At 44.1% G+C, this 24,601-nt stretch overlaps 2 protein-coding genes across 6 annotated transcripts; both read left to right on the top strand.

Annotated features, from left to right (window-relative positions):
• Positions 1–256: 256 nt before the first annotated feature.
• LOC121494374 (E3 ubiquitin-protein ligase TRIM39) lies at positions 257–13,792 on the top strand. Of its 3 annotated transcripts, none has more exons than XM_041760752.1 (7): positions 257–387; positions 2,636–3,095; positions 4,113–4,208; positions 8,953–9,183; positions 10,361–10,383; positions 10,964–11,079; positions 11,768–13,792. In XM_041760752.1, the coding sequence occupies exons 2-7, from the start codon at positions 2,643–2,645 to the stop codon at positions 12,313–12,315; spliced, it is 1,467 nt and encodes a 488-aa protein (XP_041616686.1). In that variant the 5' UTR covers positions 257–387; positions 2,636–2,642; the 3' UTR covers positions 12,316–13,792. The 3 variants fall into 3 exon arrangements, with proteins under 3 accessions (XP_041616686.1, XP_041616679.1, XP_041616671.1); XM_041760745.1 differs by having other exon boundaries at positions 373–495; XM_041760737.1 differs by lacking the exon at positions 257–387 and adding an exon at positions 743–945.
• Positions 13,793–14,894: 1,102 nt separating this feature from the next.
• On the top strand, positions 14,895–16,691 carry RPP21 (ribonuclease P/MRP subunit p21). 3 transcript variants are annotated; one of them, XM_041760765.1, is made up of 5 exons: positions 14,895–15,030; positions 15,105–15,205; positions 15,302–15,384; positions 16,287–16,412; positions 16,556–16,691. In XM_041760765.1, the coding sequence occupies exons 1-5, from the start codon at positions 14,974–14,976 to the stop codon at positions 16,651–16,653; spliced, it is 465 nt and encodes a 154-aa protein (XP_041616699.1). In that variant the 5' UTR covers positions 14,895–14,973; the 3' UTR covers positions 16,654–16,691. The 3 variants fall into 3 exon arrangements, with proteins under 3 accessions (XP_041616699.1, XP_041616717.1, XP_041616707.1); XM_041760783.1 differs by having other exon boundaries at positions 16,287–16,419; XM_041760773.1 differs by having other exon boundaries at positions 14,906–15,030; positions 15,129–15,205.
• The last annotated feature ends 7,910 nt before the right edge of the window (positions 16,692–24,601 follow it).

The following is a 24,601-nucleotide window of genomic DNA, read 5'->3' as shown; positions in this document are numbered from 1 at the left end:
AAAGTCCGCAAGCGGCCTCACCCTGTCCCTCGCGGCTCACGGACCCACGCGGGGCCAGCAAGCGTGGCCGCAGCCAGGCCCCGCAGCCCGGGGGCCAGCCGGCTGCCCCGGCGCCCAGCGGCGCCCTGCGGGCCATGGGGCTTCGGCGCCCAGCCAGGCGCATGCGCGGCCCTCTTCCTCCGGAGGATTCCTGCGGTCACCGGGACGCCCACATTCCAGCCACCTGCCCCTCGGGGTCCCTCCTCGCTCGTGCCTCCTCCGCCCGCCTCTCGCCTCTGGCCCCGCGCCGCCTCCCTCTCCCGCGAGGACCGCTCGACCTTCCCGCGGCGGCCGGCCGACACCGCGGCTCCCACTGACACGAGCCTCTCGGCGCGGCTTCCGCTTCCGGCGAGTATTGTGTGTCGCGCCGCGGGGCGGGGGCGGGGGGAGGAGGAAGGAGGGAGGCAGCGCTCCGGCGGCTCCGCGCCCCGCACTCCCGGACCTGAAGCCGGGAAGGTAGGTGCCGTCCCGCCGCCGCGCCCGGGCCCCGGGGCCTGCCCGCGCCGGCCGGCTCCGCACGCCGCGTCCCAGCGCCCGCGACTGCGTCACCGGCCCCCCGCACGTAACCACAGCTGCCTCCGCCCGCCTCGGGCCCGGGCGGACGTTTTGCCGCCCCGGCGACGTCAGCGCGTCCGGCGTTGCTTGGCTACCCCGCCGTTCCCCCGTCCCGCCGCCGCTCGCCTCCCCGGTGAACCTCTGACGCCGTCACCGCGGGCCCCGGCTGCGTCATAGCGGCGGGCATCCCACCTCCACGTCACACCTCCTCACCTGGACACGCTGTCCTCCCTCCCTGTCAACCGCGACGCTTCCTCTCCCCCTCCACTCCCCCTACGCCACATCTGGCGAGAGAAGATGGAGACGAGGGTGGGACTGAGCTTTGGACGACGCTCAGGAGAGGGTCGCAAGGTGGGACCCCGGACAGTGGTAGAAACAAAACGAGGACGTCCCTGAAGTTTGCCCTTCTACTGAGATGCGAGGAATAGAGAGAAAGAAATGACCAACCCAGAGGCGCCTGAGGCCTCACTGTGGCTGTGACCCCAAGTCCTCTCTGTGCTTCCCTGACCTTTTCCCCATTTCTCCTTCACACCACTTCTTTGCCAGTGTAGCTCCATCCCGGTCCCTAACTCACCGCAGGTGAGGAGGCCACCTAATTTCTGGAAGCAAGGGGCAGGTTCACTAGTCAAAGCTGGATTCCTTTCGGAAGAGAAAAAATCATCTGACTGAACTTCTCTCCTGGTTGAGGGAAGAATTCAGGTCCAAATAAGTTATCAGCTACTACTCCAAATTAAAACACTTTAAATGTATGTCATTGATATATATAATAATCATTGTCAACCCAACTCATTACATGTCCACTTCTCCCTTAGCACTTAGAGTTAACTATATTTCCTTTCTTCTCTTGGGTCACTTGGTGTGCAAGGGAAGGGATAGGGGCTAGAGAAAGCAAATATTTCATGGATAAAAGTGGTGAATTTCAAGGAAGGAGTGGGGGACCAGCCTTCTGCCTTATAAATCTCTTTGGTGCATTTCCAATATTTTGAGCCTTCACTTAAGGGAGACTTTGTCTCATTATGTTCCTCTAATTCCCAACCACTCCAGGTCCTATTAATTGGAGGCACAGTACCTCCAAGGAATTCGCTATCAATAGCTGTTTCAAAAGACTCCAGTCACTGCTGGATATTTAGAAAAGGCTTGTCAGCCCTCCTTTCAAGAAGTGTCGACTAATACTCTCTTTAGTGTATTTGCACATATTTATCACTTCTCAGCAGTTCCAAATGTCCAAATGCACGCAAAGAAATGGGATGTTGAGTGAATCATTTCATTCCAAGAAGGTGCACTTCCTCTAGACTAGTCTGATAAAAGGAAGAATATCAAATTTTTCTGAAAAGAAGAGCATGTCACTCTTGCCTAACTTACTCCTTTTATTGTCCTTTGAAAAAGTGAGAGGACAGTGGCAGAGAAGGTTATATTCCAAGGGGCTATTGTAATAAAGTTCTTCTGTAATACAAAACTTTAAAATATGCTTAAGAAATCTTAATACTTTGGCTTTTATGGCACTTTTCACTTTCCCAACTTCCTTTCTCATCTATTAGAAGAAATATGTCAAACTAGGGATACTTTGGTCTGTTTTTAAGATACATGTGGGGTAAGTCTGGATCAGGAGAGTTATGCTAGGCCAGAGTTGAAGGACAAGCAAAAGTAGAGGTAAAGACAAAAGAGATTGGTGATTGGGTGTCAGTGTTCTGAGGAGGGAAAAAAAATAGATACCCAGGAGTCACGGGTTTTGAAAACAAAGAGGTTGAGGGGCACGTGGGTGGCTCAGTCAGTTAAGCATCCAACTCTTGACCTCAGCTTGGGTCTTGATCTCAGGGTCATGAGACCCATGTGTTGGGCTTCACATTGGGCACAGAGCCTACTTTAAAAAGGGAGAGAGAAGGAGAGGGAGGTTGAATCTAGCAGAAAAGAAGATGTAAAATACCAAGATAGGGCCAACTGGAGTTAGGATTTATCATGGGAGTAAATGTCAGGCCGGGGATACAAAAATATTAAACCCCCAACTAATATTTTTCTCTCTCTGCCCCCTTTCATCCCTAAGTTAAATAATGGCAGAGACAAGTCTGTTAGAGGCTGGGGCCTCTGCCGCCTCCACAGCTGCAGCTCTGGAGAACTTACAGGTGGAAGCGAGTTGCTCTGTGTGCCTGGAGTATCTGAAGGAGCCTGTCATCATTGAGTGTGGGCACAACTTCTGCAAAGCTTGTATCACTCGCTGGTGGGAGGACCTAGAGAGGGACTTTCCTTGTCCTGTCTGTCGAAAAACATCCCGCTACCGCAGTCTTCGGCCTAATCGACAACTAGGCAGTATGGTGGAAATTGCCAAGCAGCTCCAGGCTGTCAAGCGGAAGATCCGAGATGAGAGCCTCTGCCCCCAGCACCATGAGGCCCTCAGCCTCTTTTGCTATGAGGATCAGGAGGCTGTATGTTTGATATGTGCAATTTCCCACACCCACCGGGCCCACACCGTCGTGCCACTGGATGATGCCACACAGGAGTACAAGGTGGGGAACCAGACACATGATGCCAATGTGGGACAAGAGGGAGGAGCGCAGAGGATGGGAGACTCCCTGGGTAGAGGATCCTAAGCTCCTGAGGGCAAGACTGCATCTGGCCTTACTCTCTAGTCCCTTCAAAGCTATATACACAGAGGGCACACTGTGCATCTGATCAGCTATCCTCAAGCATGAAGAAGAGCAGTTTTGAGGAGTGCCTCAAAATTGCTTTCTGACTTTTCATAACATTTGAGTCTTATGGGTGTATGCATGGTCTTACATCATTTTTCTTTAAATGAATGAAACCATTTGGAGATGATCAAACTTAGGAAGAATTGAAAGTGGTCTGGTTTCTTCATTCTGTCCTCCTGCTCAGAATGTTCCTTATTTTCCCATTGGTATTGAAAATACATAACATCAGTTTAGACTGATCCTCACCAGACTAAGCTGAATTCATCTGTCATTTACATCTTCCTAGATAATGGAAATGTGGCATCTGATTTAATTATTGTTGGGACACAGTGTATATATTTGAGTAATAGGAACTAAAGATTTTAATACTAGGCACTGAACAAGTATTTTGTTTAATTATGTCAATATTGGAAGCAAGATTTAAGGTGATTTACAGTGTAAGCAATAAAGACTTTATATTTGCTGGTGGTTTGAGTTGGATGGGAGGACAAGTATAAAGGATATCAGAGTACAAAAGTCACTTTGACCATAATAGGCAGTCACTTGAGTAAGAAAGTGATAGGATTGGGGAAGGACATGGAGTTGCGGACAGCTGGACAACTGTGAGATTCAGTGAGAGGGAAGTTTGGTGGGTAAGGAGGATGATGGGGACAGGCTGGTGGCAGGAGAGAGCAGAAGTTGACATCCCAAATGACAGGCAAAGAAGGGAGTAGAACCAAGAGGTGGAGAGATGGATAGGAAGCAAATAAATGGTTTAGGATAAATGGGTTAACCTCTGAATATAGGGTGTTCCAGCCAACCCCAAATGCCACCTCTCCCACTTCCCACCCTCAGGAAAAACTGCAGAAGTGCCTGGAGCCCCTGGAGCAGAAGCTGCAGGAGATTACCCGCTGCAAGTCCTCTGAGGAGAAGAAGCCGGGAGAGCTCAAGGTAAAGGCACAAGATTCCATTTGGGCTGCTCTGCAGGTGGTTAACTACACATTAACCACACATTATTTAATCTACCAGTCCTGATTCATTAGAAAAATGCTGTTCTCTCAAAAACAATGGCTTCTTTGTCACTATATGTTGCACTTAAATTATTTGTCATGAATTAAGTATTGAAGAGAAGGATGTTAGAGATGAAGGAAGGATAGACAGGACATCTTACATGTGGAGATTTGAGGGAGTTCATGCCCGTTGGTCTCCTTTTTTCTCGTAAAGAAGGGAGAGAGTAGGAATAGGAGTCCTTAGGGGGATTGAGGAGAGGAGAATTGGAAGGTCCACTGGGGAGAAAGAAAGAAGAAGCTGGCAAAGAGCTCCCAGAACTACCAGAGACTTTAGGCCCACATTCTCTTAAGTTAGCCCAGGAATGCTAGATAATGTTAGTCCATTTCTAGACTATTCCTCTCTGCATCCTACATCTATAAGATCCTATCTATCCTTCAGGCAGGATGAAAGCCACTTCCTATGCAGCCTTCCTTGAAGCTTTAGAAATTAACTTTCTTAATTTGCATATAATTTTGGTTCTCTTTCATAGCATTACCATATTTGTAGCATGATAGTTTGGTATCTGACTTATTTTATTGGACAGTAAACAGTTCTTTAGTGGCAGTAATAACTAAATATTTATTGAGTCCCAGGTATTAATTCATTGGGTGCCATGACATTCCAAACTTACAGGGTTGTATTAGGTTTTAAGGTTCTGCCCAGGTTAGAGTTCTAAGAGTTCAGGACAATGAACATGTGAGACCTAGAGGAGCTATAAGACAAAGGAAAGGGAGTCCTGAAGGTCATCTTTAGCGAGGGTGAACTTAGATGCCTTGTAAAGTAGGTATTATTACCCCCAGTTATCTCAAGAGGAAATAAAACCTGAGTAAGTATCTAGTCCAAGATCACACAGCCAATATGTGGCAAAATCAGGGATACTAGCTCTGCATTTATCAATAAATATATATTAAACTTCCAAATTCTGTATTTGACACTGGGGAACAATGATGAACAAAAACACAGTCCCTGTCCTGCTTGAGCTTACAAATGAAGTGGAGAAAATAGATAATGACATGGCACAAAAAGCACAGTTGCAAATTCATAAGAAGACAAATAGAAATTGGACCTAATCATTAAAAGCATCCAGAAGAAACAATGAGTTCTTGGAGTTGAGATTTAGGGATCACCAGAAATTAAACACAAATTCGAAAATAATAGAAACACTAATTTTTTTAACAATGACAACATTTTGACAGAAAGCAAGTATTAAGTATTACTAAGTATACCTTAGTACTTTATATATTTGAATAAAGCAAGCTTTTGAATTTTTTAAATTTTTAACTAATTTTGATTGCAAAGGTGAACTTTAAAAAAAAGTTCTTTGTTCTTTTGGAGGGCTCCTGAGAAACTTAAAATATGTGAAAACGAAGCTTATTCCCAGTCTTAACTTTCCTGTTCCTGTTGATCACCTTCTTAAAGGTAAAGGATAAAGAGGGGAATAAAATTTTTTTAAAACCTTCTAAATGCTTGAGCAGAACTGTGATGATTTAAAAATTCAGAGGTCTCTAAAACTACCACCAACATTCCTTTTGTGACCATTTGAATTCTCCTTCCTACCTCTCCCTCATCCCTACTTCCAGAATCAGACCCAGTGCCCCCTTTTAAAAATAAATAATTAGTAATTAACCACACTGAAGTGAAAACTAGGCAAAATAGCTTATCTGCGTAATTTTAAAAACAGACTGCGCCACCCAAATACACCCACACAACATAAAGGAAAGTGATTTAGATAAAATCTGGTATATAAATATTTGGGCACGAATACCCTGAAAGACCTGCAGTGTGTTTTATCTTTGTATGTATACATGATGTCATAAACAATGCAACAAACACAGATTCAGACTGAAATAATTGCATAGTAATGTTGACAAGCACCACAAGCAACTTAGCTCTTGGTGACATAATTTTTCAAAATTATAAGTAACTTTTGGTAAAGTTCTAAGAAAAACAAAAAGCAGTCTTAGTTTTATTCAGCTGTTTCTGAAAAAAAAAAATTCAGGTGTATTAAAATTGGGTAAGGATTACTCTGTTTATGTATAAAATGACATTCAAATCCAGGTCTATGTTTTTAAATATACAGCAGAACATAGAAAATGGTGCAGGACTGTGCATTGTCACAGAGTCATCTCACATATTGTAGTGCTACCAGCCTTACCAGAGTACCTCCAGTTAAGGCAAACAAACAAAAAAAAAACGCCCTTGTTTTCAAATTATCCATAGTGGGAAGTAACACCCCCATTAAGAACCATTGCCCTACATAGATAGAGTGAAAAAAAGAAAAGGGATTATGGGATTATATGAAAGATAGCCCTTTTGCTTCCTATTTACCACAGTTATGAATCCTGAATTCTACCCATACATCACCTGTCAATGTACACTAACACACAGAGACACACACACAGGAGAAAACTGTATTTTACTTGAGGATTAAGAAATAAAAATTAAATTATTTTACCAGCATAAATGAGTTTATTCAGGAATAGCAGCAAATTGCAACTCAGGACAAGCAAGCTAAGGTGAAACCATAGGCAAGTCCAGAGAACAAAGAAGACCACTCTTTTATAGAGGAAAGGGGGTAATTGGGAAGGGCTGTTAGAAATGTTAGAAAGTCCTTGGAGGAAACTGGGAGTTCAGTTTAGTGACTTTTCATTGATTGGGTTGTGACAGTCTGTCACTGGCTGGGTTTATTGCCCTACACAAAGAAAACCTTTTTTCCTCCTGCTGGGGTGGTAAAGATAGTAAGGACTTGCAAGGTGCATCTCTTCGATTGGGTCTAGAGTTGGCCAGTGGGAGGGCATGGGAGCTCCCCCTCCTGGCATCCTGACTGCCTTTTAGTGAGGTTTCCTTTTATTAATTTGCACAGGGTAAAAGTTGTAAGAATATATTTTGTTCCAGTGTGCACCTGAAAAGGCAACCATGGAATGAGAAGCAGCAGCAGCTCTAGAACTGGAGCTAGCCAGTGTCTGCTGAGAACTAACTTGAAATACAGAAATACCAGGCCTGTAAGGCCCATGCTGGCTTTGCAGCCCTTCTCTATTCACCCTCACTATTCACTGCCTTTCAGTCCCTACCTACTTTACTTCCAGAGTCCCAGTCTCTGCTTCTCTTTTCCTTTCCTCTTGGGTTTACTTTTCCCCATCAATCACGTGACACTTGGAGACTCCATCTGGACAGATCACTTATTGCAGTGGAGGTACAGAAGGAAGGACATACTTGCTGATAACCCTCAGAAAGTATTATGGCTGGTGTTTCAGTCCTATATTATCAAATTTCAGGAATGTTAGAAGTTTAATTCTGTGTAGTAGCTGAGAGAAAACATGTTTCAAATTTCAACTACTAATCAGAAACTTCTGGAACTGTCAGTTCTCTGAAGTAATTAAAACTATTTAACAGATTCTTCCCTGAAATCTATATACAGTTGACCCTTGAACAAGGTTAGGCGTGCCAACCCCTGTGCAGTGGAAAATCTGCATATAACTTTCGACTCTCCCAAAACTTAACTTTTTTATTAGCTTCAGAGGTAGAGTTTAGTGATTCATCAGTTGCATATAATACCCATTGCCTCATCACATCATGTGCCCTCCTTAATGCCCATCACTCAGTTACCCCATCCACCCATCTGCCTTTCCTCAAGAACCCCTCAGTTTGTTTTCTATGATTAAGAATTTCTTCTGGTTTGTCTCCCTCTCTGATTTTGTCTTATTTTATTTTCTGTCCCTTCCCCTATGATCCTCTGATTTGTTTCTTAAATTCCACAAATGAGTGAAGTCATATGATATCTCTCGTTCCCTGACTGACTTATTTTGCTTAGCATAGTACCATCTAGTTCCATCCATGTCATTGAAAAACTTAATTCTTGGTGTTCACTTCGGCAGCACATATACTGAAAAACTTAACTCTTAATACCCTACTGTTGACCAGAAGCAGTACTGATGACATAAACAATGATTAACACCTATTTTATATATTATTGTATACTGTATCCTCACAATAAAATGAGCTAAAGTAAAGGAAATGTTAAGAAAATCATAAGGAAAAGAAAATACCTTTATGGTACTATACCATATTTATCAACAAAAATCCATGTATAAATGAACCCTCACAGTCCAAACCTGTATGATTCAACAGTCAACCGTATATATTTTGTAACAACCCATTACTAAAATCTTACTGATTCTGATATTTTCCAGTTGGTTCTCTGGTTTTTAGTGGGTAGATGTCTGGCAATAAACAAATGATTACCATCTTGTCTCTAACCTTCTAGTACTCATTACTTTCCTTTCCTTGATAAACTGCATTAGCCAGAACTTCAGAGTTGGGAATAGCAGATATATCTTGTATCTGAAATAGTAGATGTCATTATATTACCGAGTTCTTATATCTTGCATTTTTTTTCACTAAATTATAGAAGGACAGGCTTTTTAAAAGTTAATCTCTCTAATGGTCTTCATTCCCGAGTAATCAGTAGGGGTAACAATGGGGATGGAGCCATTATTTACAGAAGGAAATTTCAATGGAGAAAAACATGAATGTCCTATGAAACTGTTTCCAATGACACTGGAAATCTGTGTTAATTCATACACATGGTGGGTAGGTAAGGGCCCCACTGGCCCTGCTAAATATAACACTTTTCCTCTTTTCTCAGAGACTAGTGGAGTGTCGCCGACAACAGATCTTAAAGGAATTTGAAGAGCTTCATAGGCGGCTGGATGAAGAGCAACAGATGTTGCTTTCACGACTGGAGGAGGAGGAACAAGACATCCTACAACGCCTCCGAGAAAATGCTGCTCATCTTGGAGACAAGCGCCGGGACCTGGCTCACTTGGCTGCTGAGGTGGAGGGCAAGTGCTTACAGTCGGGCTTCGAGATGCTTAAGGTTCGACCTTTGTCCCTGCATAGCTCCTCAGGTCAAGTGCAGTATAGGTTTGCACAGGCCATTCTGTCAACCTGGGATGCTCACTCTTCTGCTCTGCTTCTCTAATCCAGTTCTTCCTTCCAGACATACTCAAAGGATCTTTTTCTATAGAAAGGTTTCTCTGATTTCTCCCATCCCCTTCTAATCATTTGTGTTCTTATGTCTTGTGAACAATTATGTACTTAATTTGTACCAAAGAAAAAAATTCCCTTTGGAAGGAGGGAAATCGAGTCTGAATTAGTGAAAAAACTTATACGTTAAAAATTATGTAAATGTAGTTGCCATTACTTTTAGGTCCTGGAACTTGACTTACGTAGTACTTAAAAAAAAATAGAAACCTAGTTTGAAGGACACTTGAAATTATGTATAAATAATATATTACTTTGATATGTAAATAATGCCTCTAAAATGTTTGAAGTAATTTGTTCTTTTATGCCGATGAATGGTGTTAGCAAGGCTGTAGGAAATATGTCTCTTATTTTAGGGATTAGATTACCAGCATTTGAATCAGTGAGGCTTCATTGTACATTTATCTGCATGTTATGTATTGCTTGGCACTTATTCTTGTGTCCCTTCATGTATGTGTGTTCTGCCTTCCATATTAAACTGGGAAATCCTTGGGGGGCAGAGATTTGTCTTCTTTGTCTTCTGAACCCCAAGTATTCACAAATCAAGATTGGCACACGGTTCTAAATGTTTATTAACCAGTACCAGACGGGGATAACAAACAGCAACAGGAAAGTGATTCATTCCTATGGCACCAGTCTGTACTGATCCTCAAGGGAGACAGGTGTGTGGTTGGTACTTGGGGGACAGAGTAAAGAGCGGACACAATCCCTGTCCCTTGCATTGAGCTCCCAGTGTCCTTGAGGAGCAAGACAAAGACACAAGAAACCATTTGGAAGTGATGGCAAATTACCAAGCTTCATGCTAACCAAAAGTTGAAAATGGGGATCAGGTTGGCAGGGATGTACTCAGATCCCTCTGGAGCTCTTCCATTTGCATTGTGACCCATAGCTTGCCCTATTTCTATTTGATAGAAATAAAATCTAGGACTTTGGGGAGGAAGGGAAACCTTTTGCCTTTAGGACCCTTGACTACCAGGACCAATATTGCTTTCTTTTCTCCTTCCCTCTAGGATGTCAAAAGTACCCTGGAAAAGTAAGTGATTCTTGCATCTCTTTGAGTGAGTTAGGTGTTGGCTTAGAGACCAGGAGTACAGTAAAGAGGGGAGACAGACAAGAAAGCCAGGCAGTGTCTGGGTAGGATGTGGGAGAATGTTCATTGCATCCATGAAGCCAGTTAGAGAGCAAATCACTGGGAGTAATAGATGTTACCTTTTCCCCTTTAAGCATCAGGACTAACCTGGTAAGGAAGTACCAAGATAATGTAGAACCAGATTCTCCCTATGCCTGTGGATGGAAATGTGTCCAAACAATACAGACAAAGGAGGGGTTGGGAGAGTGGGGAGAGTGATTACCCACTTGCATGAAATACAGCCATTCCCCCAGAAAGTTCTGAGATTCATTCTTAAAATAAGGCTGTGTCCAGGGGGCCATGTGGCTCTCCATAGATTGGCAAAAGAAAGAAGTAAGTGAGTACTTGTCTTCAGAGAGGAGGGAGAAAGTGGGAGGATGGAGAATTTTAGTTTCTCCCTAAAAATGGCAATATCTGCATACTCACTCCTCTGGAGCTTCCCTTGACCCTGCCCTTTCTTCCCCTATCTCCCTATCCCTCCTAGATGTGAGAAGGTGAAGACCATGGAGGTGACTTCAGTGTCCATAGAGCTGGAAAAGAACTTCAGCAATTTCCCCCGACAGTACTTTGCCCTAAGGAAAATCCTTAAACAGCTAATTGGTGAGTTGTTCCCAAAAGTAAACTAGTAGGGGGAATCAGCAGAGAAGAAAGTCTTTAGGTCCCACTTTATCTGGGCTTCACTTACCTCATCTGTCACTTTTTGTGCCCATAGCCACATCCATCTCTTTTCTTGGCTTTCAGTCTCACTGTCATCTACTCTTAGGCCCACACTTTTCTAAATAGGCACCCAGAGAGGTTAAATAATATGCCTGAACATGTTCCCCCTTGAGAGTAAGAGGGAGAATCATTAACATTTACTCAGAGAAAATAGTCTCAAACCAGAACTGTTCCAGATACATGGTCACCCTGTCCCTAGACCAAAATGCTATCTGCTGTGTATCCTTAACATTTTCTGTTCTTTCTGGCCCTTAAACTATGACTTGTGCTTCTTCATATAGTGAGATGATGTCACAGGGGGGTGGACAAGGGTTAGACAGGAGCCTAAACCATCAGCCTTTGCTGAATCAAGAGCTCATTACTTGTTTATTTTAGGGCCAGGATGAGAAGGGATGCCATTGTTCCCTCCTCTCCCGTAGATGACACCATAGATTGAGAAAGTTAACCAAATCACGGTGTTCTGGGGACCTTTAAGGAAGCAGGCTCTGTAAAGGCAGGCTGGAAGAGTGAGGCAGGGGCATTTAGCTATTCCCATCCTCATCTAGCTCCCCACTCTGGCTTCTCCCGCCAGCGGATGTGACCCTGGACCCAGAGACTGCTCACCCTAACCTAGTCCTGTCAGAAGATCGTAAGAGCGTCAAGTTTGTGGAAACAAGACTCCGGGATCTCCCTGACACACCACGGCGGTTCACCTTCTACCCTTGTGTCCTGGCTACTGAGGGCTTCACCTCAGGCCGACACTACTGGGAGGTGGAGGTGGGTGATAAGACCCACTGGGCAGTGGGCGTGTGCCGGGACTCTGTGAGCCGAAAGGGCGAGCTGACTCCACTCCCTGAGACTGGCTACTGGCGGGTGCGGCTGTGGAACGGGGACAAATATGCAGCCACCACCACGCCTTTTACCCCTTTGCACATCAAGGTGAAACCCAAGAGGGTGGGCATATTCCTTGACTATGAGGCTGGCACGCTGTCTTTTTACAATGTCACAGACCGCTCTCATATCTACACTTTTACTGATACTTTTACTGAGAAACTTTGGCCCCTCTTCTATCCAGGCATCCGGGCTGGTCGGAAGAATGCTGCACCACTTACTATCAGGCCCCCAACAGATTGGGAGTGACAGGTAGGGATGTGGGGATACTTGGAGTGAGTCAGGGTCAAGAGCTATGGGCCTTCCTTCTTGTGACCTGCTGGAATGTCTTTGTGTCTACCTGGTTCCAGTCCTTCACTGTCTAGGAGAAGCACCTTGGTTTCTAGAATGGTTTATATGGAGAAGTAGGTAGGACTGGTCTGGGATGAGAGCAGAGCTGTGTCTCCCTCCTAAGTGTTAGGGTGGGGAGCTCGTTCCCAGGGGTTGTCTCCCCTGAAGTCCATCAGGTTTTCTATTGCACATGGATAGGTTAGGAAGGAAGGGAGAGGCTTTTCCAGAAACAAAAAGTCTATGGGAGGGTCTGACTTGCTCAAAACCAGAAGAGGAAACAGAAACCCCTGTACATCCTTTTAGGGGTTCTTTGACCCAGGATGGTCTTACTTCTTGAAGAAGATCAGAGGGGTCTGTGTACCTCTAGATTAAAATAAAAACGAATGTTAGCTGCCCTTATGGGTCTAGAAGTTAAGGAGTTTTTTTGAGGACAGAGATTGAGCATCAAGAAGATTAGAAAGAAAGGAAAGGGGCTAAAGGAACAGATTCCTAGAGACTAATGAAGGGTTTCTTTGGTCTTCCATTCCCAGAGTAAGTTGCCATTATGAGTAGGATTGGCCAGAGGTAGGAATGTGGGGAAGAGAGAGTGAGAAGAAAAGAGAGGAGAATGCAGGTCCCTACCTCAGCCTTCAGCAAAGCTGGCCTAGTGCCTGCCTCCTTAGAGTTGGTTATCTCCAAGAAGTTGGTCACTCACCTTTCTCCTGCAGAGATGAGGTACCAGAGACCCTTCAAGACACATCTACCCTTATATTGCGTTCCCAAGGGAACCTGGAAAAGACAGTCAGGTATTAGAGGAAAGACAAAGGCTTTTCTATCCAAAGCCCTGGCCTTAAAGAATGTTACTAAGCAGCTGCTCCCAAGTTGTCAGCCTTGTTACTTGGCTAAGGTGTTCAAGCCAAAAAGGGAGAAAGGAAATGGAGTCTTTCTCACCCTGAGGACAGGGTAGAAGAGAGAGTGTGTAGAGGGGTGGGTCAGATAGGCAACTTCCTGTAGCCTGTGTGCATATGGCCTGGAACTGTTGTTCACAGGAGCCAGTCTTTTCTTATTTGTTGCCATCCTTCACCTTTTGCCATTTCCCCTATCAGAGAATGTAAATCATTTTAACATTAGGCCAAAATAAACAACTTATAGGGTACACATGTTGTCAAAAAAGGTTACAGCAATGCATGCCAAACCAAACAAATGATATGGAATATCTGCTATTTGGATGATCAGGGGTTCACAGAAGATTGGGACAAGAAACTGTAATTTATTGAGGGTGTTTCAATTCCTCCTACCACCTCAACAGGACTTTGTCCAGACTCTCCTCTTACCTTTGTGCCTTGACTGTGGTTCTTTGTGGCAAGATGCTTTGGTTGGTAAAACATAATATGGAACAAAGGATCCACTGAAGTGATCTCTGTGTTGTGTGGTAATTTGATGGTGACCCTGTATTGATGTGTAAGGATCACTGGTGTTAAGAATGCACATTCCTGGGGTTCATCCTTGGTGATTTGATCAAGATCTGGGATGGGTCTGGATGTCTACATTTTAAACATATACCTCATTTGAATGTAGGGACCCTTGTGAAATTAATCCCAGAGGAGGTTTTGGCCATTTCTTCCGAGCTGAAAAGCCTGGCTCCCTCTGGCCTGATGGGGTTTGAGAAGGGAGAGAGCCTTCTTCTCTCCTGACTTAATGCTGCCCTCTCCCTGTCTTGGAGTTCATTCATGTTCTGCCCTCCAGCCCATATACATCTACTTCTGACTTGAGGAACTGGTGGTCATGAACTATGAGGCAAAGGTAAACAAAGGATGTCAAACAGAACAAACCAGAGACAGAAGTCAGAGTAAGAGATATGAAGTATATGCATAGAATGGAGAAGGCAGGGGAGGGGAGAGTTTGAGGGGCAGGAGATACTATCAAAAGTTTCTGTGCTCCAGTACCTAAGACTAGAAGTTAGCTAAGATCACCCTGCTGTGCACTGCATAACAGGAAGTGGGGTTTTGTTTTGTTTTGTTTGCTTTTTTGTAAGTGAAAAAGAATGGGAATAAGCTGTGCTCCCTCCTTCCCTCGACCCCCTGATGATCCTTTCCAATTTCACTTCCCCTGGTACCAGTGCTTTTTTGGAATGCATGACTTCTTTTCCTTCAGTGTGTAATCTTCCAGGCATCTGCCTTTAGCTCCAAGGCAGTAGGGCAGAAGTTGTAGCTGGGTGTAAGTTGCACATAACCATCTCCCCAACCTATCAGCATGAAGAGACCAGTCTTCTGTCCTCAAAATGTTTCGCAGTTTAAGATATGCTCCTGTTCACTAGCCTTTCCTACCTAGTATAATTGATCATGGGCTCAAGGAAGACTAGAAGGAAGCCAAATCTCCGAAAGGGACCCTGGACTTGGATTGTAGGGGTGGGTAGGGGTTTACAAACAGCTGGGGTCTGTGAGCCCGCAGGGCGGCGCCATAGTATAAGTATGGCGGAGGGAGGCTCGTGGGTCCCGGAACTACACTTCCCAGGAGGCCATCCGCGGGCGCTCGGGGCGGGGCTCCCGGAGGGGCGGGGCCTGCGTCCGCTAGTGCGGGAGGGCTAGCGCGGCGCCGATGGCTGGGCCGGTGAAGGACCGCGAGGCCTTCCAGAGGCTCAGCTTCTTGTACCAGGTGAGTCGGCGTCGGGGGCGCACGGGGAGGCGGCCGGTGTGGCGGGCCACAGAGCAACGGTTTCCCTCCCCCAGGCCGCACACTGTGTCCTTGCGCAGGACCCCAACAACCAGGCGCTAGCGAGGTTTTACTGCCACACGGAGAGGACCATCGCCAAGCGGCTTGTCTTGCGGCGGTGAGACGGTCCGGGACCCTGGCGGCGGGCGGGATGCGGGCAGAGTGGGAGCGGGGAGAGCGGGCGGAGCGATCGGACCATCCCCTCGGCCCACAGGGACCCCTCAGTGAAGAGGACCCTCTGTAGAGGCTGCTCTTCCCTCCTCGTCCCGGGCCTCACCTGCACCCAGCGCCAGAGACGTGAGTGCTCGCAGGGGTGTTGGGTGACTGAGGAGCGGCGGGGGGGGGAGGGGACCCCGCCCTTCCTTCGATGGGCGTCTGGCGCGGGATTCACAGCGGCCTTACACAGCAGGTGTGTTCAGTCGCTAACTCGGTTTAGACGAACTAAGGTCTGGGCGGTAGGGAAGTGATGCGGCCGTGGGAGGCAACGCACCCCCATCCGTACCTTTATCTTGCATGCTGGAGCGCAGGATTCACATCAGCTTTACTTCATTTACTTCATTTACTCATTCAGCAGGTTATTTGTTTTTCTAAGATGTCTGAAGTATTGTACAAAATGGACTGTTCTCACTGAAATCATAAGATAGACTAAGAAGCAAGAGTAGTGTAGAAAGATGCTTTCCGGGAATCCCCGGGTGGCTCAGCGGTTCAGCGCCTGCCTTTGGCCCAGGGGTCTCGGGATCGAGTCCCGCGTCAGGCTCCCGGGCTCCCGGCATGGAGCCAGAAAAATGCTTTACTTAGGGATGTAAAATCCTTAATTACTTACACCAGTAGTGGTGTGGTTCATGATAAGCAAAAGGAGTGAGAGATGGGAATTCTGGCATGTGTGAGGATTCTGAGACAAGTTTGTGGTGTCAAGGAGACCAGAGTTCAGGGTACTGGAGTTTGAGGTAGGCAAGGGCAAAACATGAGGCTAGAGAAGGAAATAGGGCAGATCTTGAAGAGGCTTGTTAAGGGGTTTGGACTTTATCTTAAGGGATACCAAAGAAATTGACAGACTTTAAGCAGGGGTAAGATGAATTTGTATTCAAAGTTGGGGAGTGTTGGAATTCCTACTAAATAACAGTGGAGGCAAAACTGGGTGCGGGAAACCTTTTCTTCTCTTAAACCTGGGCACTCCCCTGCCCCTACTTTTACCTCAGGCTGTAGGGGACAGCGCTGGACAGTACAGACTTGCCTAACATGCGAGCGCAGCCAGCGTTTCCTCAATGATCCTGATCATCTGCTCTGGGCAGACCGGCCTGAGGCCCAGCTGGGGAACCAGGCAGGTGAGAGGTTGGTAGAGAAAAACTGGGGATGCCCCAGGAAGATAGGGGTGATGGAGGGCATAGAGCTGAAGAGGACGCATTGGATTCTGGATTGCTGTGAGAGTGCTACAATCTTAAAAAAACTCAAATTCTCATCTACCCAGATCTCAAACCACCACAACCCCTACCAAACGCAGCCCACCCCATTCCAGCCCACCTCCCTGAGGAGAAAGTGCAGCCTCAGAGCTCCAGTCACCATTGATGGATTCACCCTTTCAAATAAAGTATAATTGTGTTTCACTTTATGTGCTTCTGAGAGTGTTTCAGCTCTGCGTTCTGTTTTTCCTGTTTCAGTTTGTATTTCTCTATCACTGGCTAACCTCCCTGTCTTTGCCAATGCTCATTCCTACCATTCAGAGATCCTGATTTCCATAGACCACTTGACCCCACTTAGCAGCTTCCATTTCCAGGGCCCTGATCCTAGTGCTCCTTCATCCTGCTTTTCAGTACAGTGCCACATTTGGAACTCAGGATCTAGGGTTGTGTGTAAGAGCTTGAGCCTTCATAGAGCAATGCTTCATAGAGCATTTTTTATATAGGGAGCCTAACTGTTGACTAAGGGGCTAGACATACTACTGATGCACTGATGTTGTTTTTAAACAAGGGAAAAAGTTCAGGGGATCAGAGTGGTTTCTGATCCTCTCTCAGAATTGGTCTCTCCCAATTTCTTGGTTTTCTATAAAATCCTAGTAAGGGAAATTGTGCAAACGTGAACTGACAGGGTCAGAGCTGCTAATGAAAGGACACTGGTGGACACTACACAAGTATGCCCCATAGGTAAACTTGCAGAGTTTTCTTGAGAATGAGTAAACAACAAATTGTTTTATTTGATATCTCTAAGGAACTTATTCAAAGACAGGATTTCAGACTGACCTCTCTGCTAGGTACCAGCTAATTGATTTACCTGAAACATATACAAATAAAACTCACTATTCTCAGAATGCAATGTTTTTCTTCCCTTTTTCTTGCAAATACTGTGTTGTACTTATATATTGCTGCATAAAAATCACTGCATAATGTGAATTCAAACAACAATGATTCTGTGGACTAAGCTGTCTGAGAGTTTGGCTGGGTAGTAATCTCCTTTTCCATATGGCATCAGCTGGAGTCACTCAGCTGCGTTTAGCTGGTGGCTGTGGCACCTGATCTGGATGAACCAAGAAGCTCTATTTGCATTGTTTGGATGTCCTGACAGCTTGGCTGTCTCAGAGTTGTTGGACCTTTTTTTTTTTTTTTTTTTAAAGATTTTATTTATTTATTCATGAGAGACACACAGGCAGAAACACAGGCAGAGGGAGAAGCAGGCTCCATGCAGGGAGCCCGACATGGGACTTGATCCCGGGTCTCCAGGATCATTCCCTGGGCTAAAGGCGGCGCTAAACCGCTGGGCCACTGGGGTTCCCCTGTTGGACCTATTAAATGCTCTCTGGCTTCCACAGAGAGCATTTCAAGAGGACCAACTCCAAGGTGCAAGTGCTTATCAAGCCTCAGTTCTTTAAATTTTTTTCTTTAAAGCTTTTATTTATTCAGGACAGACAGACAGAGACAGGCAGAGACACAGGCAGAGAGAGAAGCAGGCTCCATGCAGGGAGCCTGATGTGGAACTCGAGCCCGGGTCTCCAGGATCACACCCCCGGCCGAAGGCGGCGCCAAACTGCTAGGTCACCCCAGCTACCCTCAAGCCTCTGTTCTTATCACACTTGCTAATATCCCCTTGACAAAGCCTGTCAGGTAACCAAGTCCAGATTCAACATGGAAGGGGCTCTCCTGGGGCATGAACACTGCAGGGGGTGGGGGAGAGGGGTTAGGGTTAGGGTTCGGGGTTAAGTTTCAGGTTAGGGTTAGGGGTCAGGGTTAGGGATTAGGGTTAGGGTTTGGGATTAGCGTTAGGGTTATGGTTAGGGGTTGGGGTAAGGGTTAGGGTTAGGAGCAAGGGTTGGGGATTAGGGATTGGGTTATGGTTAGGGGTAAGGGTTAGGGGTTAGGGTTAGTGTTAGGGTTAGGGGTAAGGGTTAGGGTTAGGGTTAGGGGTTAGGATTAGGGTTAGGGGTTAGGATTAGGGTTAGGGGTAGGGTTGGGGTTAGGGGTAGGGCTAGGGTTAGGGGTTAGGGATGGGGTAAAGGTTAAGGTTAGGGTTAGGGGTTAGGGTTAACTTGGCTGCACCCATGAGTCTCACTTCTGAGCTCATTGGCTCGCTCTTGCACACTAGATCTGATTATTGGCTAAATTTGTTTTGAGGAGTCTGCTTCTCTCTCTGCTGCTTCCCTGCTCACATTCTGTGTGTGTGTGTGTGTGTGTGTGAAATAAAATCTTTTTTTTTTTTTTTTTAAGATTTTATTCATTTATTCATGAGAGACACACAGAGAGAGAGAATGGTGCAGGGACACAAGCAGAGGGAGAAGTAGGCCTCGTGAAGGGAGCCTGCCATGGGACTCGATTCCAGGTCTCCAGGATCATGCCCTGGGCTGAAGGTGGCGCTAAACCACTGAGCCACCCAGGCTGCCCAATAAAATCTTTTAAAAAATATCAGTGAGGGTGACAAAACATGAGACACCTGACTCTAGGAAATGAACAAGGGGTAGTGTAAGGGGAAGTGGGCAGGGGGTTAGGGTGACTGGGTGATGGGGACTGAGGGGGGCACTTGGCAGGATGAGCACTGGGTGTTATGCTATATGTTGGCAAATTGAACTCCAATAAAAAAATAAAAATAAAAAGTTTTCCATCACTTTCTATTTCATAAACAGCTTCAGAAAAATAGGTATTAATTTTCTTTAAATGTGTGTTAGAAATCTGATGGGAGGCCATCTGGCCCTGGACTGTTGTTTGTTAGATGATTTTTGATTACTGATTCAATTTCTTTGCTGAATATAGGTCTGGTCATGTTTTCTTTTCCTTCCTGTTTTAGTTTTGGTTGTTTATATGTTTCTATGAATGCCTCTATTTCTTTCAGATTAGATAATCTACAGATTAGATATTTGTTGGCATATAGTTGCTCATAATATGGTCTTATAATTGTATTTCTTTGGTATTGGTTGTGACCTTCCCTCTTTCATTTATGATTTTCTTTCTTTCCTTTCCTTTTTCTCTTTCCTTTCCTTTTTGATACATCTGGCTAGGAGTTTATCAATCTTATTAATTCTTTCAGAGAACCAGCTCCTAGTTTCATTAATCTGTTCTACTGTTATTTTTGTTTCCACATCATTGATTTCTTCTCTAGTCTTTATTATTTCTCTTCTGCTGGATTTAGACTGTATATGCTGTTCTTTTTCCAGCTCCTTTAGGTGTAAGGCTAGGTTGCGTACGTGAGACTTCTTGCTTCTTGAGTATTGCTATATACTTCCCTCCTAGGATCACTTTTGCTATTTCCCAGAGGTCTTGAATGTGTTTTCATTTTCATTTGTGTCCACATATTTTTACTAATTCCTCTTTAATTTCCTGGTTAACCAATTCATTCTTTAGTAGGATGCTTTTTAACTTCCATTTTTTTGTAGTCCTTCCAAATTTTACCTTGTATTGACTTCAAGTTTCATGGCATTGCATAAAAACCAAGTACTGGGATCCCTGGGTGGCGCAGTGATTTGGCGCTTGCCTTTGGCCCAGGGCGCGATCCTGGAGACCCGGGATCGAATCCCACATCAGGCTCCCGGTGCATGGAGCCTGCTTCTCCCTCTGCCTATGTCTCTGCCTCTCTCTCTCTCTCTCTCTCTGTTACTATCATAAATAAATAAAAATTAAAAAAAGAAAAGAAAAATTAAAAACCAAGTACTTCTAGCATAGCATTTGAAAATAGCATGGTATGATCTCAGTCTTTCTGTAAGCAGTTGAGACCTGAGTTGTGACCCAGTATGTGATCTGTTCTGGAGAATGTTCCATATGCAATCAAGAAGAATATGTATTCTATTGCTTTAGTTTGAAATGTACTAAATATGTCATGAAGTCCTTCTGGTCCAATGTGTCATTCAAAGCCATTGATTCCTTATTGATCTTCTGCTTAGATAATCTGTCCATTGCTGTGAGTGAGGTGTTAAAGTCCCCTACTGTTAGGCATTACCATCAATGTGTTTCCTTAAGTTTGTTATTAATTGGTTTATATAACTGGCTACTCCCAAATTAGGGGCATAAATACTTATTTACAATTGTTAGATCTTCTTGCAGGATAGATATAGTGATATAGTGTCCTTCTTCAAGTCTTATTACAGTCTTTGGTTTAAAATGTTTCTCTGATGTGAGGATGGCTACTTTAGCTTTCTTTTGATGTCCACTAATATGATAAATGATTCTCTACACCTCACTTTCAATCTGGAGGTGTCTTTGGGTCTAAAATAAGTCTCATGTAAGCCGCATATCAATGGGTCTTGTCTTGTTATTCTGTCTTTTGATTTGATCATTGAGTCCATTTACATTCAAAGTAATTACTGAAAGATGTGAACTTAGTGCCTTTGTATTACCTGTAAAGTCACTGTTATTGTAGATTTTCTCTGTTCCTTTCTGGTCGGTGTTGCTTTTGGGCTCTCTCTCTGATCAAAGGATCCCCTTTAATATTTCTTGCAGGGTTGGTTTAGTGTTTACAAGTTCCTTTAGTTTTTGTTTGTCTGGATACTCTTATCTATCCCTCTAATCTGAATGACGACCTTGCTGGATAAAGTATTCTTGACTGCATATTTTTCCCATTTACCACATTGCATTTTTAACTGGAGTCCTTTCTGGCCTGGTAGGTTTCTCTAGACAGGTCTGCTGCCATCCTTATGTTTCTACCCTTGTAGGTAATGATCTCTTGTTCTGTGCTGCTTTCAGGATTTTCTCTTTATTTCTGAAATTTTCAACCTTCATTATAATATGTCAAAGTGTTGACCTGTTTTTGTTACTTTGAAGGGAATTCTCTGAGCCTCTTAGACTTGAATGCCTATTTCCTTCCCCAGATTAGGGAAGTTCTCAGCTATAATTTCCACAAATAAACCTTCTGCTCTTTTCCTGCTCTTCTTCTGGGACTCTATAATATGGACATTTTTTTCTCTTTATGTAAATCACTATTTTCCCTCAGTATGCCTTCCTGATCTAATAGTTTCTTTCTATCCTCTTTTCAGCCTTTCATTTTCCATCATTTTATCTTCTATATCATTTGTCTCAATACTCTGATTCATTGGCCTCCACATTGGACTGCGTCTTACTAATAGCATCCTTAATTTTGGCCTGACTGGATTATAGTTCTTTTACTTCTAAAGTAAGGGATTCTCTAGTATCTTCTATGCTTTTTTCAAGCCCTGCTAGTCTCTCTATAATTTTTTTTTTTTTTTAATTCTCATTGAGGTCAGCCCGGGTGGCTCAGCGGTTTAGCGCTGCCTTCGGCCCGGGGCCTGATCCTGGAGTCCCGGGATCGAGTCCCACATCGGGCTCCCTGTGTGGAGCCTGCTTCTCCCTCCGCCTGTGTTTCTGCCTCTGTGTGTGTGTGTGTGTGTCTCTCATGAATAAATAAATAAAATCTTTAAAAAATAAAAATAAAATAAAATTCTCATTGAGATATCTTACTTATACCCTTAATGATTAAATCCCTGGCTGTGAATACTACCTCCTGGTCTTTCTTTTGGGGCGAATCTCTCCATCTCCTCATTTTGTCTAGAAAAGAAAAGAAGAAAGTAAAAGAAAACAAAAGCAAACAAAACCCAAAAGATTAGATCCTGGGTGTGTTTTTGTCTGTTTGTTAAAAGAAACTAGATCCTGAAATAAGAAAAAAGAAAGGAAGACTAGGGCAGCCCTGGTGGCCCAGCGGTTTAGTGGCGCCTTCAGTGCAGGGCGTGATCCTGGAGATCCCGGGGTCAAGTCCCACGTCAGGCTCCCTGCGTGGAGCCTGCTTCTCCCTCTGCCTGTGTCTCTACCTCTCTCTCCTTCTGTGTCTCTCATGAATAAAGAAAAAATAAAATCTTAAAAAAAAAAAAAGATGAAACAGACAAACTCACCCCAAAAGAAAGAACTAGAATACAAAACAACAATAATAAAGATACTAGCTGGGCTTGACTAAAACATAGAAGACACTAGAAAATCCCTTTAGTGTAGAAATAAAAGAATGAAAATCTAATCAAGCTGAAATTAAAAATGCTAGTACTGAGATGCAGTACAAATGGAGTCTCTGACAAGGATAAATGAGGCAGAAGAGAGTTCAGGATATAAAGGACAGGGGATCCCTGGGTGGCGCAGCGGTTTGGCGCCTGCCTTTGGCCCAGGGCGCGATCCTGGAGACCAGGGATCGAGTCCCACATCGGGCTCCCGGTGCACGGAGCCTGCTTCTCCCTCTGCCTGTGTCTCTGTCTCTCTCTCTCTCAACTAACGATCATAAATAAATAAATTAAAAAAAAAAAAAGGATATAGAGGACAAAATGGTGGAAAACAAGGAAGCTGAGAAAAACAACTACTGGGTCATGAAGGGAGACTTTATTTTTTTTATTTTTAAAGATTTTTATTAAAAGATTTTATTTATTCATAGAGACAGAGAGAGAGGCAGAGACACAGGCAGAGGGAGAAGCAGGCATCACACAGAAAGCCTGATGTGGGACTCGACCCAGGTTCTCCAGGATCACGCCCGGGCTGCAGGCAGCGCTAAACCGCTGTGCCACCGGGGCTGCCCGAAGGAAGACTTTAAAAATTAGTGATACTGGGGCGCCTGGGTGGCTCAGTGGTTGAGCGTCTGTCTTCAGCTCAGGGCATGATCCTAGGGTCTTGGGATCAAGGCCCATATCAGGCACCCTGCGAGAAGCCTGCTTCTCCCTCTGCCTATATTCCTGACTCTCTCTCTCTCTCTCTCTCTCTCTCTCTCTCTCTTTGTGTCTCATGAATAAATATAATCCTAAAAAAATAATTATACCATAAAGCAAAATAATATCCAAATAATTGGGGTCCTAGAAGATAAAGAGAGGGAGGAGGGCAGAAAGTTTATTTGACCAGATTATAGCTGAGAACATCCCTAATCTGGGGACAGAAACAGGCATTCTAGTACAAAAAATACAGAGAACCGCCCTCAAAAAAATAAAAATAAGTCAACACCTCAACATAGTATAGTGAAGCTTGCAAATTTAAGAGATAAAGAGAAAATCCTAAAATTATATATATATAATTATATATATATAATATAATATATATAATATATAATATATATAATATAATATATATTATATAATATATATAATATATAATAATATATATATTATATAATATATATAATATATATATATAAAATAAAAAAGAAAATCCTAAAAGCAGCTCAGGACAAGAAGCCCTTAAGCTACAAGGGTGGAAACATAAGGCTGGCAGCAGACTGTCTAGAGAAACCTAGCAGGCTAGAAAGGACCCAATTATAAATTCAATGTGGTAAACTGGAAAAATATGCAGTCAAGAATATCTTATCCATCAAGGCTGTTATTCAGAATAAAAGGTGAGATAAAGAGCAGGACTTCAAAAACAGAAGGAACTTGTAAACACTAAACCAGTCCTAAGAAATATTAAAGGGGATCCTTTCAGCAGACAGCCCAAAAGTATGAAAAACCAGAAAGAGGGATCCCTGGGTGGCGCAGCGGTTTGGCGCCTGCCTTTGGCCCAGGGCGCGATCCTGGAGACCCGGGATCGAATCCCACATCAGGCTCCCGGTGCATGGAGCCTGCTTCTCCCTCTGCCTGTGTCTCTGCCTCTCTTTCTCTCTCTGTGACTATCATAAATAAATAAAAATTAAAAAAAAAAAAAAAGAAAAAGAAAAACCAGAAAGGAACAGACAAATTACAAGAACCATGACTTTACAGCATACAATGGTACTGAATTCATAACTTTCAATAGTGACTCTGAATATAAATAGACAAAATGCTCTATTCAAAAGGCACAGGATATCAGATTGGCTTTTTGAAAAATAGAAAAAGCAGACACATCAATAAGCTGTATACAAGAGGCTCATTTCAGACCCAAAGACACCTCCAGAGTGAAAGCAAGGGGTTGGAGAACCATTTGCCATACTAATACAGCTCCAGAAAGCTGGAGTAGTAATCCTTATGTCAGACAAATTAGATTTAAACCAAAGACTGTAATAAGAGATGAAGGAGGACACTATATCATAATAAAAGACTATAACAAGATGATCTAACAATTTTAAGTATTTATGCCCCTAACTGAGG

The sequence above is a fragment of the Vulpes lagopus genome, chromosome 1 (assembly GCF_018345385.1).
Source record: "Vulpes lagopus strain Blue_001 chromosome 1, ASM1834538v1, whole genome shotgun sequence".
NCBI classification, from domain to species: domain Eukaryota; kingdom Metazoa; phylum Chordata; class Mammalia; order Carnivora; family Canidae; genus Vulpes; species Vulpes lagopus.
Note: the sequence above shows the minus strand (reverse complement) of the source record. Positions and strands in the feature narration are given on the sequence as shown.

Coding starts and splice junctions, on each gene's coding strand:
- LOC121494374 (XM_041760752.1), top strand. CDS start 2,643: ATGGCAGAGACAAGTCTGTTAGAGGCTGGGGCCTCTGCCGCCTCCACA. Junction 4,209..8,952: donor AGAAGCCGGGAGAGCTCAAG/GTAAAGGCACAA, acceptor CTCTTTTCTCAG/AGACTAGTGGAGTGTCGCCG. Junction 11,080..11,767: donor AATCCTTAAACAGCTAATTG/GTGAGTTGTTCC, acceptor TTCTCCCGCCAG/CGGATGTGACCCTGGACCCA.
- RPP21 (XM_041760765.1), top strand. CDS start 14,974: ATGGCTGGGCCGGTGAAGGACCGCGAGGCCTTCCAGAGGCTCAGCTTC. Junction 15,031..15,104: donor GGCTCAGCTTCTTGTACCAG/GTGAGTCGGCGT, acceptor TCCCTCCCCCAG/GCCGCACACTGTGTCCTTGC. Junction 15,385..16,286: donor CTGCACCCAGCGCCAGAGAC/GTGAGTGCTCGC, acceptor CTTTTACCTCAG/GCTGTAGGGGACAGCGCTGG.